The 18,867-nt window shown below is 43.6% G+C and overlaps 1 protein-coding gene across 2 annotated transcripts; it reads left to right on the forward strand.

The window, feature by feature from the left end:
* The first annotated feature begins 1,205 nt into the window (after positions 1-1,205).
* On the forward strand, positions 1,206-18,749 carry LOC115177159 (unconventional myosin-Ie). 2 transcript variants are annotated; one of them, XM_029737717.1, is made up of 28 exons: positions 1,206-1,454; positions 2,759-2,848; positions 4,767-4,904; positions 6,025-6,114; positions 6,918-7,012; positions 7,162-7,249; positions 7,353-7,442; positions 7,677-7,808; positions 7,891-8,025; positions 8,098-8,230; positions 8,349-8,545; positions 8,960-9,040; positions 9,727-9,813; positions 9,914-10,000; positions 10,139-10,306; positions 10,523-10,608; positions 10,705-10,786; positions 13,181-13,386; positions 13,615-13,759; positions 13,872-13,986; positions 14,389-14,558; positions 14,789-14,934; positions 15,041-15,187; positions 16,166-16,323; positions 16,436-16,510; positions 16,597-16,813; positions 16,976-17,151; positions 17,432-18,749. In XM_029737717.1, the coding sequence occupies exons 3-28, from the start codon at positions 4,827-4,829 to the stop codon at positions 17,506-17,508; spliced, it is 3,261 nt and encodes a 1,086-aa protein (XP_029593577.1). In that variant the 5' UTR covers positions 1,206-1,454; positions 2,759-2,848; positions 4,767-4,826; the 3' UTR covers positions 17,509-18,749. The 2 variants fall into 2 exon arrangements, with proteins under 2 accessions (XP_029593577.1, XP_029593576.1); XM_029737716.1 differs by lacking the exon at positions 2,759-2,848.
* The last annotated feature ends 118 nt before the right edge of the window (positions 18,750-18,867 follow it).

The following is an 18,867-nucleotide window of genomic DNA, read 5'->3' on the forward strand; positions in this document are numbered from 1 at the left end:
CTGTGCCTCAGATATACATAACACTCACCAGCCCTTTAAATCAATCTGTCACCCCAGTGGGATGGTGTTCAGTCTCCATATTTACCATCTCATTCCAAACTCTATTATAGTGGCTTTCTCTACACTTTCTCAGTCATGGAATGAACACTTAGTGAAATGCTTAGGAGCCAGCTCTGTTTCCATTGTCTTTGGACTGCCATACTCATGACTGTTCTTGGTTGTTGAGGATTGACATTGTTTGCTAGATTCACAAAGTTCCCTCAAAATATGATCCGACAATAGTGGGTTGGAATGAGGTAGCTCCACGCTACCTATGTATCTTCTAGCAATCTAATTTCTTCTGTAAGCTTTTGTGCATCACTTTGTATGAAGGGACATGAGTCAACTGTGAAGACTTGTATTTCTGCCTGGTATAATTTTGGAGGAAGAAGAGCCTACTGCTGTCTGTATTGAGCCACAAGAAACTGGTACTTGTGGGAATGGTCTGAATAGACAAAAGGAGAGCAAAGCAGTTTTACAAGAACACCAGTATGACTGAAGTACCTCAGAAGAACCAAGTATTTCACAAAAGCAGCAAAGGCTTTGAACATTGGGGAAAATAGTCAATTCACGAATGGTTGGCTTAAAGTGTTACTTCAACATTTCTAATTCAGAATACTTTTGGATCGAGGTTGATAGAGATTGGGTCTATGAACTGTATGGCTGATTTCCTGTGTTTTAGGGCAGGATAGAGATACAAAACCTGTTCTCTGTTTCATCATGACTGTTTTATGTCCATCCACCACTCTACATTCATCTCAATAGAAGCTGGATTTTCACCCCTGTTCCAGATGTCTGAATGTGCAAACCAATTACAAGCTAGAATCCTAATTAACTTTATTTCTCCCAATAGTTTTTCTACTACCTTAATGTTTTTGTCAAACCTTTTTTATTTCTTTATGAACTGTTATTTAATGGACCAGCTGCTATGATCACGTGACCTCCCTTAACTTGTACATTTTTCTTTGTAATAAATTTAATTTGTCTGTCAGGCTGTTGAAAATGACATTTTTACCTGTCTGGATATTTCAATACGTTACTATCTACTACTACTTTACACCATTGTACTTGGGTGATAGGCTTTAAAAGACACCATAATGCCATCTGCAGAGGTATTCCCTTACCTGTCCACACTTGCCGCTATTAAGCAAATGTTTAAATGACTTACAAACTGACCACACCTCCTTAGAAGAAGTCAGACTTGGCTATTCAATCAACGTTGAAGCTCCGGGTGAAAGTTTTTACATTGATAGAAAACAGCATATAATACCGACAATTAAATTAACCCTCTTTAGATTTATAAGTATGATATTACGTTTGCGTTTCACCTGAGCTCGTGACACTCCTTGCTTAGCTCCTCAAGCTTTCCGTGTAAGGTGGATTTCTCAATCAGGAAGTAATATCAAGTTAAAATGGTAAGTAACCTATACTTTTTCTCAATCACCAACTACACACCGAAATGAATTTAAACATGAATCGAATGTTTAGCCTACTCGTGAAGTTCTCCCGACTGGAGAATATTTCCTTGAGCCAACAAGTCATATTGCCTAGTGTTTGATACAGAAACCTGCTGGATGACGAGGATTGTAGACAAATATCCTTGGATGCCTGACCGGAGCTTGAAAAGGCGCGGTCCGTTCTTTGATTCATAAATCACTAACTTTAAACAACTGGTGTAACAGTATAGCTCACTGTTGGATCCACACGATGCAAATGTTAGTCTGCGCAGTTTTCTTTTGCACAGACTTCCTTGTCGTGAACAGGTAGACCGTGTCTACATTTGATTCAATCAGTAGACTATTGCCTCAAATGTCCCAGTACTCCTTGAACTCCTTTCCAATAACTGAACAGTGTGGACAGGTTTTCACCTTAGTGCTGCTTCCACCTGTCAAGACATGATCAGTGGTGCTAGGTTATAGGAAAGGGGGCTATAGTATCTAATAACATTGGAATAGGCACACAGTTTAGGCCTACCCACAGATGGAAACACGACTAGCCTGGGCATACACTTTTCCCAGGGGTTATTGCACGCACAGCTAAATCACAGGCTAGGCATACCTGTAGTCTACTACACATAGCCACGGGTGCTGAGGGTGCTGCAGCACCCACTGAAAAATCAGAATACAAAATGGTTTCTTTTTTTTCTTCTCTCTCTCACAAAAGTAGTGCACTGGGCCTTTCATAATCCTGTATTAGTGGACCAATTAGAGCATGCAAAACATTGTTTTCTCTGCTACCACCCTGCCCACCTCCACAAACAATACCCCCAACTACTTCCCGTGGCTATGCTACTATAGTAAATGTTTTGCCTCTAAACGTTACAGCACTCAGCTAGCAAAATAGTTACCCTGTCAAACTGCAGGTGAAGCTGATTCAAATGAATCAACCTGGAACAACGTGTCTGGGCAGGGTTATCCCCATTGAACAGGCCCTAGGAGGGAAATGGAATGTAGACAAATCAGCATAGGAAGATTTGAGATCCACGGGGGACAGACCCCTCTGTGATGTCATGCATACAACATTATACCTGGTCATAACTTTGGGACTCAACATCAGGACTCTGTGTTGGTTGGACACATTCAGGAGGATAACGTGACAGAATATTCTTCCTTTCCTGATCTCATTTTTATCCGTACTGATCAAGTTAGAGAAAAGGAGAACAAACCACTGCTAGTATTCACCCTGTGACCTGTTTGGTTCCTTGTTAAAAATTCCACAGACGCGTGACTGTTCTACGAGAACTGGACTGTCTGTTGCAATACCCAAACCATCTGTCTGTCATGGTGATTCATGACTGATAAATCACAAGGTATTTCCCTCGTGGCATTGCTTCTTCTTGCCCATCTGACCATCACTGAATGAATGAACAACACAGCCTACACACTATATTGCTGCTTAGCCTTTCTGTTTCTTTTATATGCAGAGTTTCTCATTCAGCACCTTGTATACCGTAATTTCTGGACTATTAAGCGCACCTGAATATAAGCCGCACCCACTGAATTTAAAAAATAAATATTATTTTGAACATAAATAAGCCGCACATGTCTATAAGCCGCAGGTGCCTACCGGTACATTGAAACAAATGAACTTTACACAGGCTTTAACGAAACACGGCTTGTAACAAAAATAAATAGGCTTTAACGAAACACGGCTTGTAACAAAAATAAATAGGCTTTAACGAAACACGGCTTGTAACAAAAATAAATAGGCTTTAACGAAACACGGCTTGTAACAAAAATAAATAGGCTTTAACAAAACACGGCTTGTAACAAAAATAAATAGGCTTTAACGAAACACGGCTTGTAACAAAAATAAATAGGCTTTAACGAAACACGGCTTGTAACAAAAATAAATAGGCTTTAACGAAACACGGCTTGTAACAAAAAATAAAAAATTAGCAGTAAGCTTTAGTTGTCTTTAGAGTCAATTCCTCACGCTGCTGTTTCCAACGTCTTATCATCGACTCATTAAGACCAAGCTCCCGTGCAGCAGCTCTATTTCCTTTTCCAACAGCCAGATCAATCGCCTTCAACTTGAAAGCTGCATCATATACATTTCTCTGTGTCTTTGCCATGATGAGGGTGACAAAATGACTACCGTAATCAGAATGATGGGAAGTTTGAGAACGCTCGATTTAATCTAAACAGTAAACAAAAAAGTTGTTTGACCTTAACCCGTTCGGCAATTTCATTGGTCTAATGAAAGCTTCATGCTGCCAAAAAACTGAGCACGTCACAGAATGTGTTTTTTTGGAGAAAAAAAAATTGAAAGCGGGAAAAATCCATATATTAGCCACGTCATTGTTTAAGCCGCGAGGATCAAAGCCTGGGAAAGTTGCGGCTTATAGTCCAGAATTTACGGTAATGTGATGTGTGTTTGACAATTACTTTACACCACTGAATTGACGAGGGTATTTCAATCATAAACATTTGTCTCTTGGTAGGCCGTCATTGTAATTAAGAATTTGTTATTGTTTGTTATTTGTTAAGTGACTTGCCTAGTTAAATAAAGTTTAAATAATAAAATGATACTGTTCTGATTCATCCTGGCAGGCACACAGCTGTATTATGACAGTTATTACCTCACTATCTTGTGGTCAATATGGCAATATTCAAGGTTATTTTGGTAAGAGTGTGTAGATTAACGCCAACGGTTGAGCCATTTCTATAGCTGTTTGAGTATGACCACAGTTGTCATCCTCTTTTGAAATCGAGGCTGCTGTAATTGTGTAATACATGTGTTATGGGCTTTTGTGGTGGGAACATCTTTATGGTCGTATGGCGCGGTGAGTATGAAGACTGTGTTTCTTTACTTTATGGTCATAACACTTACATTCAGCTTATTTGTGTCAGGCACAGTCTAACAAGCACAGTCTAAAAAGTGTATTGGATTGCTAATTTTATGGAATTTATTGTGTACAAGGTTGGTGACCACTGGTGTACACTGTGCAGCCATTACTATTTGCACCACACAAACCATTGGACATTTACAGAATTCCACAATGCGATTTCTGAAGAGCTCACAGCCTCTTGTGTAAAGTAGTTGGTATGTCAGATTCCGGCATATTCCGTTTTCCCTGCTACCAGCCCATCACTGATCTTTCCCACTCCTCAGTCAGTTAATGAGGACATATGAGTGTTCATTAATGGACGAGGAGAGGAGTTGAAACGGAAAGAGAGAATTTGCAGTGACTGGTTGCAATAAGTTTCTATGTCTCTCTGTCTCAGGGGAGTAAGGAGCGCTACCACTGGCAGACCCAGAATGTTAAGATCAGCGGGGTGGACGACATGGTCCTGCTGTCCAAGATCAACGAGGATGCCATCACTGACAACCTCAAGAAGAGATACATGGACGACTACATCTTCGTATCCTTCAGCTTCAACTTAGTAGAACCCGGACACACACTGCTATATGTGGCAAATACACTGAGGCTCTGCTTAGAACCCGGACACACACTGCTATATGTGGCAAATACACTGAGGCTCTGCTTAGAACCCGGACACATACTGCTATATGTGGCAAATACACTGAGGCTCTGCTTAGAACCCGGACACACACTGCTATATGTGGCAAATACACTGAGGCTCTGCTTAGAACCCGGACACACACTGCTATATGTGGCAAATACACTGAGGCTCTGCTTAGAACCCGGACACACACTGCTATATGTGGCAAATACACTGAGGCTCTGCTTAGAACCCGGACACATACTGCTATATGTGGCAAATACACTGAGGCTCTGCTTAGAACCCGGACACACACTGCTATATGTGGCAAATACACTGAGGCTCTGCTTAGAACCTGGACACACACTGCTATATGTGGCAAATACACTGAGGCTCTGCTTAGAACCCGGACACACACTGCTATATGTGGCAAATACACTGAGGCTCTGCTTAGAACCCGGACACACACTGCTATATGTGGCAAATACACTGAGGCTCTGCTTAGAACCCGGACACACACTGCTATATGTGGCAAATACACTGAGGCTCTGCTTAGAACCCGGACACACACTGCTATATGTGGCAAATACACTGAGGCTCTGCTTAGAACCCGGACACACACTGCTATATGTGGCAAATACACTGAGGCTCTGCTTAGAACCCGGACACACACTGCTATATGTGGCAAATACACTGAGGCTTTGCTGTGCTTTGTAGATGTACATACACCGTAGTCTCTCTGTCACACACACACACACACACACACACACACACCCTATGGACCAACACACCTGTGTGATCACTTCACTCACATTAGCCTGTTATGAGATTAGCCTTAATAACATGCTTTAAAAAGTGTAGAACAACATGGAAGGATAATATGTTTGTGTCTCAACCACCATATTTACAGTACACCACATGTAGCGTTAGGGACTAACACTGATCACAGCTACAACTACACACGTCAACGTTGTTGTGGTCCCTGGCGGTGGTGTATTCTAGATGGATATTCAAGTTGTTCTTAACGTGTCTTCCTCAGACCTACATAGGGTCGGTTCTGATCTCTGTCAATCCCTTTAAACAGCTGCCCTACTTCACCGACAGAGAGGTGGAGCTCTACCAGGGAGCTGTGAGTAATATACACACTACTAAAGCCGCTGGGCTTTCTCCTGGCTGGCTGCACCTACCTACCAGTTTCAGGATTTGTTTGCATCCCTCGATCTAGACAGAGAAACTGTAGTGTATAAAATGCTGCTTATCAATAGGTGATGCAAAGTATGCCCTCCCACATTCCCACTATCATGGAAATGGTCTGTTCAATGCCATAAGTTGTCCATTGTTTACCTCACCTCATAATCACAGAGTTAATGAATAACCCCAAGGCTTCCTGTTTCTCAGTTACCTCCTTCATTTCTTTAGTTTCACTCGGGTCTGAGGGACCAGTAGACACTCCATTAACCACTTCTGTTACAAATATGTGAGAATGTATTCTACTGCAGAAGTTTTTGTAAATGCCTTTTTTTCTATCACTATTTGTCTAAAGTCCTGTAAGTAAGAAGCTTCATCTATTGTGAATGCTGTTTACCGAGCTGGACAAAAACACATCTAATAAAAATACATGTTGAAAATAAACTGCTGGATGTTTGATAGCAAGTCACCTAGGGCTTGTAGAAAACACTCATATATATATAAGAAAGGCCACAACATGTTATTATTAAAACATTTTTTATTTTCTTTGAATTAGTCATTTAGCAGGCACTCTTATCCAGAGTGACTTACAGGAACAAATAGGGTTAAGTGCACATCGACAGATTGTTCAGCTAGTCGGCATGGGGATTCGAACCAGCGACCTTTTGATTATTGGCCCAATGCTCTTAACCGCTAGGCTAACTGCCGTGGACACTGGAATAATGTTTTCTCCTCTGTTTCCAGGCCCAGTATGAGAACCCCCCTCACATCTACGCCCTGGCTGACAACATGTACCGTAACATGATGATCGACTGTGAGAACCAGTGTGTCATCATCAGGTCTGACCAATCATCTCACTCCTACAGATCAAACTTCATACTTCTTGTAACCTGAACTGTCACATAAACCATGCATTCTGTCAATGGGATACCATCACAATGAGTTAGGGTGTTGCCCTGTTTCCTAAAGCTTTCCGTTGTCTTTGCAGTGGGGAGAGTGGAGCAGGAAAGACCGTAGCAGCAAAATACATAATGGGTTACATCTCCAAGGTGTCGGGCGGAGGTCCCAAAGTCCAGGTATAGGGGATACATTTGACTAATTCTCCCTTCCATTCTCTCATTTCTTCTTCTCAGACACATAGTGGGTTCATCTGTTCTCCTTTATTCTTCTTCTTCACAGCACGTAAAAGACATCATCCTCCAATCCAACCCTCTCCTGGAGGCCTTTGGGAATGCCAAGACTGTGCGCAACAATAACTCTAGTCGCTTTGTGAGTAGAACCGGGAATCTGGGAATACTGGTAGAATGGATAAGGAATTAGGGGTGCATTTCATTCCAAAATGTTGTGGCCTTTCTTCTGCCATTCACTCCCATTGGCAGAGCTGATGGGACCAGATAGGTGAAAGCAATAGGAAGGATTCTAGGTGGAGCTTTGTTGTTGCATTCCTAGTTTAGGCCTTATCTGGACAAGGAACCTTAATCACTGTGTCTGTTTTTACCACAGGGGAAGTACTTTGAGATCCAGTTCAGCCGTGGAGGAGAGCCAGACGGAGGGAAGATCTCCAACTTCCTGTTGGAGAAGTCCAGGGTGGTGTCACAGAACCAGGGAGAGAGGAACTTCCACATCTACTACCAGGTGGGACAGAATAACAATAACTAATTATGGAGAGAATTCCATCACTTAATTAACCTTTGACCTAACGACCTCTGACCCTTAGCTCCTGGGGGGCGCCACTAAAGAGATGAGGGAGAACCTTGGTGTCACCACACCTGACTACTACCTCTACCTGAACCAGTCTGGCACCTACACCGTGGAGGATGTCAACGATAAGAAGGAATTCTCTGACACCATGGTGAGCTCTCTCTCTCTCTCTCTCTTTTCACATGTATAGAGAGGCAGTTTGTCTTCATTGTGTGTGTTTTAGGAGGCCATGTCAGTGGTGGGCCTGTCTGTAGATGATCAGGACATGGTGCTGCAGATTGTAGCAGGCATCCTGCATCTGGGTAACATTGCCTTCAGAGAGGAGGGAAACTACGCTGTGGTGGAGAGTGAGGACTGTGAGTTACACACACACACACACACACAATCCCAAACCAACCCCTATCCTGTACCCTCTTTCTACTTGTGATCTCTCTCGCTGTCCTATATCACTTCCCCTCCTCCATGTTCCGGCAGTCCTGGCGTTCCCGGCCTACCTGTTGGGAATCTCCCAGGAGGGTCTGAAAAACAAGCTGACCAGCCGGATCATGGACAGCAAGTGGGGAGGCAAGACGGAGAGCATCGCTGTCACCCTGAACACAGAGCAGGCCTCCTTCACACGGGACGCCCTCTCCAAAGCCCTCTACTCACGCCTGTTTGACTTTCTTGTGGATGTAAGTGTCCCTTTAATTTCAATTTCCTTTTATCCTCATCAATTTGCTCACCTATATTTTGACTAATTAACTAGTAGAGGGAACATGTAACAGCAAAGCATGGCCAAACATGTTCACAATTACTACAGAGAGTCATCCCTCTGATCGGAACATGTATTGGACTTGCTGTCTGGGTTCTTGTCCAGTTGTTTGTCTTTTGACTGCTGGTGTGGGAGCCACACAAGACAGAACACGTCTAGAGATGGGAGCAGTAGGGAGGCAGCGTAGCTTACACATGTTCTGTCCTGTTGTCTCAGAGGTTTACTGCTGTTGCTACGACCATGACACTTCCTTTTATTGTAGTACTGTATCATGAAAATATAGACTAGTAATTCAACTTCTTCATAGATTTCTTTCTTCTCTCCACTCCCCCAGTCTATCAACAAAGCCATACAGAAAGACCATGAGGAATTCAACATCGGGGTGCTGGACATCTATGGCTTTGAAATCTTCCAGGTGGATATTTCTGTGCTGCCTCATACAGGAGTTGTTCCACTTCTACTGTTGGAGTAGCCTTCATTTGGTTTAACACTGCATACATAGTCATTTCCACCTATAGGCTGTTAGACCACATATCATTTTGTTTAAGATTGCACACGTATGTCCTGCACACCTAATTTCCACCTCCAGTTACGTTGAATTGTTACTGCTTTTTATTCATACAAAATCGTTAATACTACATATGCTCTCTGTTGTGAAAATGACCACCAGGGACACCTGAAGTCAATCTTAAATGAATGATTCTTTATTATCATCAAGCTGGAGAGGTTCCAACAAACAAATGCACCAAGTATTAGCTCTGCCCTGTTAGTTATCTTATATACCGCTTACACAGACAAGTTATATTTGCATGATTTAGCTTATTCATTATTTATAATTCATTCATCATTAACTTTTGGTTCATGCTTGTGACCGACCAATACCTCACAAGGCTTCTTCTCTCCAAGCTGACACCTTGAAACTGAGATATTCCTTTCCTTTCTCAAAACAAGGTTCTGGGCGTACTGGCAAATTGCTTATACTGATAGTGAGGATTCCTCCCAGGCACGATCAATCAGTAACTTGCATCAACTCAGTCGAATTGGTTATTAGAAAAGCACAAACATAACATTTTCCTTCACATCTCTATTTAACACGAATAGAAAAACGGCTTTGAGCAGTTCTGCATCAACTTTGTGAATGAGAAACTGCAGCAGATTTTCATTGAGCTCACGTTAAAAGCTGAGCAGGTAAGTGATAACTCTACATTACTTGTTTCACTCTTTCGTCTTATGATACGTCTACATTACTTTGGCCTGTTTTCCCAGATACTGACGTTGTTTCTTGTAGGAGGAGTATGTGCAGGAAGGGATTAAGTGGACGCCAATCGAGTACTTTAACAACAAAATCGTGTGTGACCTCATTGAGTCCAAACTGGTGAGTGATCATATTCGGCCATTGCTGAAGTTGGCCGGCCATTTTGTCTGTAATTCAGGTGAACTAGTTACAGTACCAGTAGATGTTGTGTGTGTGTGTCTGGTACAGTTCTTGATATGCCCTGTTCTTATTACCCAGAACCCCCCAGGCATCATGAGTATCTTGGACGATGTGTGTGCCACCATGCATGCTAAGGGGGAGGGCGCAGACCAGACCCTGATCCAGAAGCTACAAGCGGGAATCAGCTCCCATGAGCACTTCAACAGCTGGAATAAAGGCTTCATAGTGCACCACTACGCTGGCAAGGCACGAACACCATACAGTACAACACTATGGGCTTTTAGAATGCATCCTCATTACAACCTGATCCAACATTCCAAAGATTACAGCTCTTAGATTTCATTTGGTACATTGCCCCCTGGTGGGGGTTTGGAGTACATGGAGCCCACATGTCCTAAATGTCAGAATGTGTTAGAGGGAAAATGCTGAAATGAAAGACTGATAGCTTGTTCTCTCTCTCAGGTGTCCTATGACGTCAGTGGCTTCTGTGAGAGGAACAGAGATGTGCTCTTCAACGACATCATTGAGCTGATGCAGAGCAGTGAATTGTAAGTGTAGTGAGATGTGTTATAATGGGTATACTATATGATAATTACATAGACCGCCACTGACCAGCCTCTCTCTGTCTGTCTGTGTTTGGGCAGTGCCTTCATAAAAACCCTTTTCCCAGAAAACCTAGAGGCAGAGAAAAAGGGCCGTCCTACCACCGCCAGTAGCAAGATCAAGGTAAGGATCTGACACGGTCGTGTGCTACTATAATCTCTGTAGACCCAGAACAAAGTCTCACGTAATTGGTCAGCTGCTTGATTAAGTTCTGGGTCCATACGTGTGAAGAGAGGAGATGCTAGAACGAGGTGTGGAACCGGAACGTGGAGCGGAACCCACTCTACGGGCCGAATGTCCCCTCCCGAAATTCGAAAGATGCTAACACCTACGAAATTGTGATTTGTCCAAATAACCAGTGAGGAAAGACCCACACACAGTAACCACTGCTGCTCATCATCCCACCCATCCCATTCCTTCCCCACAGATTCTACGATCAAATCAAATTTATTTATATAGCCCTTCGTACATCAGCTGATATCTCAAAGTGCTGTACAGAAACCCAGCCTAAAACCCCAAACAGCAAGCAATGCAGGTGAAAGAAGCACGGTGGCTAGGAAAAACTCCCTAGGAAAAACTCCCTAGAAAGGCAAAAACCTAGGAAGAAACCTAGAGAGGAACCAGGCTATGAGGGGTGGCCAGTCCTCTTCTGGCTGTGCCGGGTGGATATTATAACAGAACATGGTCAAGATGTTAAAATGTTCATAAATGACCAGCATGGTCAAATAATAATAATAATCATAGTAGTTGTCGAGGGTGCAACAAGCACGTCCGGTGAACAGGTCAGGGTTCCATAGCCGCAGGCAGAACAGTTGAAACTGGAGCAGCAGCACGGCCAGGTTGACTGGGGACAGCAAGGAGTCATCATGCCAGGTAGTCCTGAGGCATGGTCCTAGGGCTCAGGTCCTCCGAGAGAAAGAAAGAAAGAAAGAGAGAAAGAAAGAGAGAATTAGAGAGAGCATATTTAAATTCACACAGGACACCGGATAAGACAAGAGAAATACAAGAGAAATGTAACAGACTGACCCTAGCCCCCCGACACATAAACTACTGCAGCATAAATACTGGAGGCTGAGACAGGAGGGGTCAGGAGACACTGTGGCCCCATCCGATGATACCCCCGGACAGGGCCAAACAGGCAGGATATAATCCCACCCACTTTGCCAAAGCACAGCCCCCACACCACTAGAGGGATGTCTACAACCACCAACTTACCGTCCTAAGACATGGCCGAGTATAGCCCACAAAGATCTCCGCCATGGCACAACCCAAGGGGGGGCGCCAACCCAGACAGGAAGACCACGTCAGTGACTCAACCCACTCAAGTGACGCACCCCTCCCATGGACGGCATGGAAGAACACCAGTAAGTCAGTGACTCAGCCCCTGTAATAGGGTTAGAGGCAGAGAATCCCAGTGGAAAGAGGGGAACCTGCAAGGCAGAGACAGCAAGGGCGGTTCATTGTTCCAGCCTTTCCGTTCACCTTCACACTCCTGGGCCAGACTATACTTAATCATAGGACCTACTGAAGAGATAAGTCTTCAGTAAAGACTTAAAGGTTGAGACTGAGTCTGCGTCTCTCACATTGGTAGGCAGACCATTCCATAAAAATGGAGCTCTATAGGAGAAAGCCCTGCCTCCAGCTGTTTGCTTAGAAACTATAGGGACAATTAGGAGGCCTGCGTCTTGTGACCGTAGCGTACGTGTAGGTATGTACGGCAGGAGCAAATCAGAAAGATAGGTAGGAGCAAGGCCATGTAATGCTTTGTAGGTTAGCAGTAAAACCTTGAAATCAGCCCTTGCCTTAACAGGAAGCCAGTGTAGGGAGGCTAGCACTGGAGTAATATGATCAAATTTTTTGGTTCTAGTCAGGATTCTAGCAGCCGTATTTAGCACTAACTGAAGTTTATTTAGTGCTTTATCCGGTAGCCGGAAAGTAGAGCATTGCAGTAGTCGAGCCTAGAAGTAACTAAAGCATGGATTAATTTTTCTGCGTCATTTTTGGACAGAAAGTTTCTGATTTTTGCAATGTTACGTAGATGGAAAAAAAGCTGTCCTTGAAACAGTCTTGATATGTTCTTCAAAAGAGAGATCAGGGTCCAGAGTAACGCCGAGGTCCTTCACAGTTTTATTTGAGACGACTGTACAACCATCCAGATTAATTGTCAGATTCAACAGAAGATCTCTTTGTTTCTTGGGACCTAGGACAAGCATCTCTGTTTTGTCCGAGTTTAAAAGTAGAAAGTTTGCAGCCATCCACTTCTTTATGTCTGAAACACAGATGCCAGTTATGCTTACGTAGATCTGTCCACTAAATATTATTGTTGCTATGGAAACAGACATGCCAGTCCAATCTCAGATGAGTGACTCCCCCACCCCCCTGTCTTCCATAACATCCAGGCCATGGGTCACTGAATGTGTTATTGTACAGGGATGTATTTTCTTCCATCAGTCTGTTTACTGCTCTGAGCGCCTGGTCGGTGCTACCAAGCTGTGATTGAACCTCCATGTCCTTCAGAAACAAGCCAACAACCTGGTCCAGACCCTGATGAAGTGCACCCCCCACTACATCCGCTGTATCAAGCCCAACGAGACCAAGAAGCCTCGGGACTGGGAGGACACTCGGGCCAAACACCAGGTGGAGTACCTGGGCCTGCGGGAGAACATCCGTGTGCGCCGCGCCGGGTACGCATTCCGCCGAGCCTTTGCCAAGTTCCTGCAGAGGTGAGCCCTAAGGTCATAGGGGTCAGGGGTGCAAGAGATGGATTTCCATGCTGGCTTTACAGATTTCAAACGTCAGTACAAATGTATTTGTTCATGTTTTTTTCATCAGCGTTTGGCTTGATCGGAATAAATTCCACCCAATATTTTGTTTCTATTTATTTAAAAAATGTATGGGGGACTTGAGGACATTCTGCCAGTCCAGTAAAATGTCTGTGTGTGGTCCTACAGGTACGCCATCCTGACCAGGGAGACATGGCCCCGGTGGACAGGGGAGGAGAGGAAGGGGGTTCTCCACCTCCTCCGCTCTGTCAACATGGACCAGGACCAGTACCAGCTGGGAAAGACTAAGATCTTCATCAAGGCCCCAGAATCAGTACGTCTTTCTCTCGTTCCCTAGAAAACCTCTTTACTGACACATAACAGTCTGGTTATTCTGAGTGTAAAGGTGATGATTTCTAGTAGTATTGTGAAATGTGTGTCTGTAGTTGTTCTTGCTGGAGGAGATGAGGGAAAGGAAATATAACGGATATGCTCGGGCCATCCAGAAGGCCTGGCGCAAACACATCGCCGTCCGCAAGTACGTCAAGATGAGAGAGGAAGGTAAGTCACTGGTTTCTCTCTGTGGGAATGAGCTTTTTACCATATACGGTCAGTACTGCATCACAGTGGGTTATATCTACTGTATATGTTAAGCCCTGTATCACACTGTGTCCTGGCAGTTCAGTACTGTATCACACTGTGTCCTGGCAGTTCAGTACTGTATCACACTGTGTCCTGGCAGTTCAGTACTGTATCACACTGTGTCCTGGCAGTTCAGTACTGTATCACACTGTGTCCTGGCAGTTCAGTACTGTATCACACTGTGTCCTGGCAGTTCAGTACTGTATCACACTGTGTCCTGGCAGTTCAGTACTGTATCACACTGTGTCCTGGCAGTTCAGTACTGTATCACACTGTGTCCTGGCAGTTCAGTACTGTATCACACTGTGTCGTGTCCTGTAGCCTCAGACATCCTACTGAATAAGAAGGAGAGGAGGAGGAACAGCCTCAACAGGAACTTTGTGGGCGACTACATCGGCACCGACAACCACCCCGAGATCCGGCAGTTCGTGGGCCGCCGGGAGAAGATCGATTTTGCAGATGTGGTTGCCAAATATGACCGCAGGTTTAGGGTAAGAGTCAAGTATGACCACAGTAACAAACCAACATTGATATTGTCACAGAACGCATAATGCTATTGTTATTCATGTTAGATAGACGAGACAGTGTTAATACTCCATCAATGGTTTGGTGGATACTGCCAATGCTTGTCTGCTCATTGAACCCCCTATATATTGTGGTTCCTGGTCAGTAAGCCTATAATAGCAACAAGTTATATAATATGCCTCTCTCCATCTTACAGACTGTGAAGCGTGACCTCATCCTGACCCCTAAGTTCCTGTATCTGATTGGTCGGGAGAAGGTGAAGCAGGGACCAGATAAGGGGCAGATCCACGAGGTTCTGAAGAGACAGATAGAAGTGGAGAAGATTCAGTCAGTCTCTCTCAGGTGCAGGTTTAGATACTCTGGAAGTGTTATACCAGTTGATGGTCATGATGCACAGTAGTAGAAATGGGCTTTTGATTGAAAAGATGTGTATCTTTTCCTCCCTCAGCACCCTGCAGGATGACTTCTTCATCATCCACGAGGAGCATTACGACAGTGTCCTTCAGTGCATCTTCAAGACAGAGTTCCTCAGTCTGCTCTACAAACGTTATGATGAGAAGACCCAGAGGAAGCTACCGCTCAAGTTCAACAACCTGTCAGTCAGTCTTTCCTCTGAGCTTAGCCTTACTGTTAAACTAAAAGGGGCCTTACTGTTAAACTAAAAGGGGCCTTACTGTTAAACTAAAAGGGGCCTTACTGTTAAACTAAAAGGGGCCTTACTGTTAAACTAAAAGGGGCCTTACTGTTAAACTAAAAGGGGCCTTACTGTTAAACTAAAAGGGGCCTTACTGTTAAACTAAAAGGGGCCTTACTGTTAAACTAAAAGGGGCCTTACTGTTAAACTAAAAGGGGCCTTACTGTTAAACTAAAAGGGGCAATCTGCAGTTGAAACCATATCAGCAACTTAAATGACTAAAACCACATATAAAGTATGTATAAAAGACGATGGAGCTATATATTTATAAGATCATGTACAACCACCAAAATGAGAACTAGACAGTCAGGGAGAATCTAAAATTCAAAAAATGGCATGGCATGGGTCCTGATGTGATTTTGTTATAATGTTTCAGTCACTCAGATAGCATAAGAACATGGCATAAGCCTTGGCAAAATGTGGAGAATTGTAGGAAATTAGCTTTTGAAACAAAACAATTCTCCCCACCCCATATTGAAATGTGTAGAATGGCAGGAAATTTGCTTTAAAACAGCAACCTGCAGCCAAGAGGGCCTTTAAACATTTTGGCGGGAGACCCCCCCACGCTAACTTTGCAACCGCTTCTGAAAAAAATCCTAGGGGAAACACTGGACTGGGTGTGAAAGTTGAACTAAACTCATGAGGCATTTCTAAATTGTTATATGATTCGAGAATCAATGGGTATATATCATTAATTTATATGTCCAAAAATGGATTTTGCAACTGCAGATTTCCCTTAAAACATACTAGTGTCATGCTTTATGACAAAGATCATGAATAATCTCAAAGATGCATAATACAAAAGTTATCCAGTTTGAGTCTTTTAAGCCATTTCTTAACCCATTGCTCTTCTCTCTCCCCTCTCCGTTCCTCGTTTAGACTGGAGTTTAAGGTGAAGAAGGGAGGTTGGGGGCCGTTCTCAGCGGCTGGCTCCAGGCAAATCCAGTTCCAGCCGGGCCAAGGAGAAGAGGCGGTTGTGAAGCCCAGTAGCAAGGTCCTCATAGTCACCATCGGACCCGGGCTTCCCAAGAACTCCAGTGAGTCCATGCACTTTGAAAGGAGACTTCTATTAGTAGGCTTACTCTGGGTCTGTGCAACCATCCCATAGCATTTCAGACACATCACACCTTTTTGTCATGTGTTCCCCAGGACCGACCCGCAGGGACAACAGGAAAAGTCGCTACATGGGAAACCAGACTCCAGGCTCAGGACAGCAGTCACAAGGTGAGAGAACTAGATATCTGAGCCTCTCCAATGATGCCACTCATTTCACTTTTGACCTGACTCAACATCTCCCTCATCTGTCTCAGGCGCCCCCAGGGGCAGAGGCCGAGGTGGGGGTGGTGGTCAGCGGGGTGGGCCGCCCTCGTCCAGGGCGTCCAGGGTCTCTCTGCTCCGCCGACAGTCCAGTATGGAGCAGCCCACACTACCACGACAACAGGGGTCACGGCAGACCAACAACCGCTCCAACAACCAGAGCCAGGCAGACACCGCTTTCATGAACGTGCCTGACCAGGGAGTGGCTGGGTGAGTTCTCAGGCCCTGTGTGAATACTTGTGAGGTTGTTCAAATTGATATTTTTCCTGTTGTTGCTGGTGTTTTTTTTAAAATACTCAAATGGTATTATATACTGTAAACCAAGAAAGGCACTTTTTCTAGATCTCTTTCTCTCATCTCAATTTCTTTCAGTCTTCATCGTAGACGCTCGAAGGATGTCAAGCCTTCCCCAGGAGCGGGCCGCCCCAAGCCTGCCCCCAAGCCCAAGCCTCGCTCCCCAGAATGCCGAGCGCTGTATGCTTACGACGCCCAGGACACTGATGAGCTGAGCTTCAACGCGGAGGATGTCATTGAAATCCTCACTGAAGGTACTAAACCCTTAAAGCAGATCATCTCTGAAGTTATATTTATATAAACTGAGTATATTAATTACAGTAGTATAAAACTGCTATTAGTCATACACTATAAGTACTGCTACATATTATATACTGCTGGTATTATAGCATTATTAAAGGCATACTATAACCACATTTTCAACTGTGATGCAGTCTTCCTGTGCTTCACCTGTAATTCCCTCTGAGGATAGAAAAGGGCTATATAATCTATAATGGCTAGATTGACTGGTTTTCTCACCTGTCCTCCCTCCAGATCCATCAGGCTGGTGGTACGGTCGTCTTCGTGGGAGGGAAGGAATGTTTCCTGGGAATTATGTAAAGAAGATTTAGGTTGGAGCGATGAGGGACTTGTCTAAAGGTAGAATATCTAGACTGGATCAAGGGACATAAGATCTAGACTGAAGCGATGAGGGACATGTCCAATGAGAGAAGATCTAGAATGAAGCGATGAGGGACATGTCCAATGAGAGAAAATCTAGAATGAAGCGATGAGGGACTTGTCCAATGAGAGAAGATCTAGAATGAAGCGATGAGGGACTTGTCCAATGAGAGAAGATCTAGAATGAAGCGATGAGGGACTTGTCCAATGAGAGAAGATCTAGAATGAAGCGATGAGGGACATGTCCAATGAGAGAAGATCTAGAATGAAGCGATGAGGAACATGTCCAATGAGAGAAGATCTAGAATGAAGCGATGAGGGACATGTCCAATGAGAGCGAGGAGTTAGGTGGCAACAGTAGAATTACAACCATACCAAGTGCATTACTACAGAGACAACAAAAAGCATAATTAAAGCATTTCTCCATACCATCTCTCTTTGGAGTCAGAGACAAGGGAATGTGATGATTTTTCCCAAGATGTTTTGAAGTGCAAATACTACTAACTTTTATCAATGGATTTTATCGTTTTAGCTTTTTTTTTAAGGCTGATGAATAGACTTTTTGTTTTATCCAGCATCTTTTTATAGACATTTACCTGAAGTGTTCAAATAAATCTTTGTTTTATTTGCTCTTTCACATTTGTTTAATACATAGGACCAAATGGCCATAATAATCTCAGTTCAGGTGGAGTTGGGATAGAATGGGTAATTACAAAATATTTTTGACAAGATATATATTAGTTGTGTATTTTGTGATTCTCAATGTCTTAGGTAGATATTTCACAATTCTATATCAGTGAATATTTATAAGGCTGGGTTTACACAGGCAGCCCAATTCTGATGTTTTACCCAATTATTGGCAAAAGAGCTGATTTGATTGGTCAAAAGACCAATTAATGGGAAAATAATCAGAATTGGGCTGCCTGTGTAAACCCAGCCTTACCGATCTTCACTGATATAGAATTGTGAAATATCTACCTAAGATGATGATGAACCATATAAGATTTTAACAGAGCCTACCATCCCCCATGTTTTATAATAGGCTGCATGGTAATGTTATTGTTTTATAATAGGCTACAGTTGTCTGTTAAAATAGAAAGAAAAGACAGTTGATTGTTTGTCAACAGTTGACGTGTAAGGTCATAATGAACAAGAAAAAATAAAGAAAAAATAAAGAATGTAAACCATCATATACTGAGGGGTTGTTTCTTTTTGGGGGGGGGGTCACCAAAGATGGTCCCATGACACTATTTTTACAGCCTATGGACACTGGTGTCAGTCACTATTGAGTTGCGTCAGGATAATTTTAG

This window comes from Salmo trutta, chromosome 37 (genome assembly GCF_901001165.1).
Source record: "Salmo trutta chromosome 37, fSalTru1.1, whole genome shotgun sequence".
In the NCBI taxonomy this organism is placed as follows: domain Eukaryota; kingdom Metazoa; phylum Chordata; class Actinopteri; order Salmoniformes; family Salmonidae; genus Salmo; species Salmo trutta.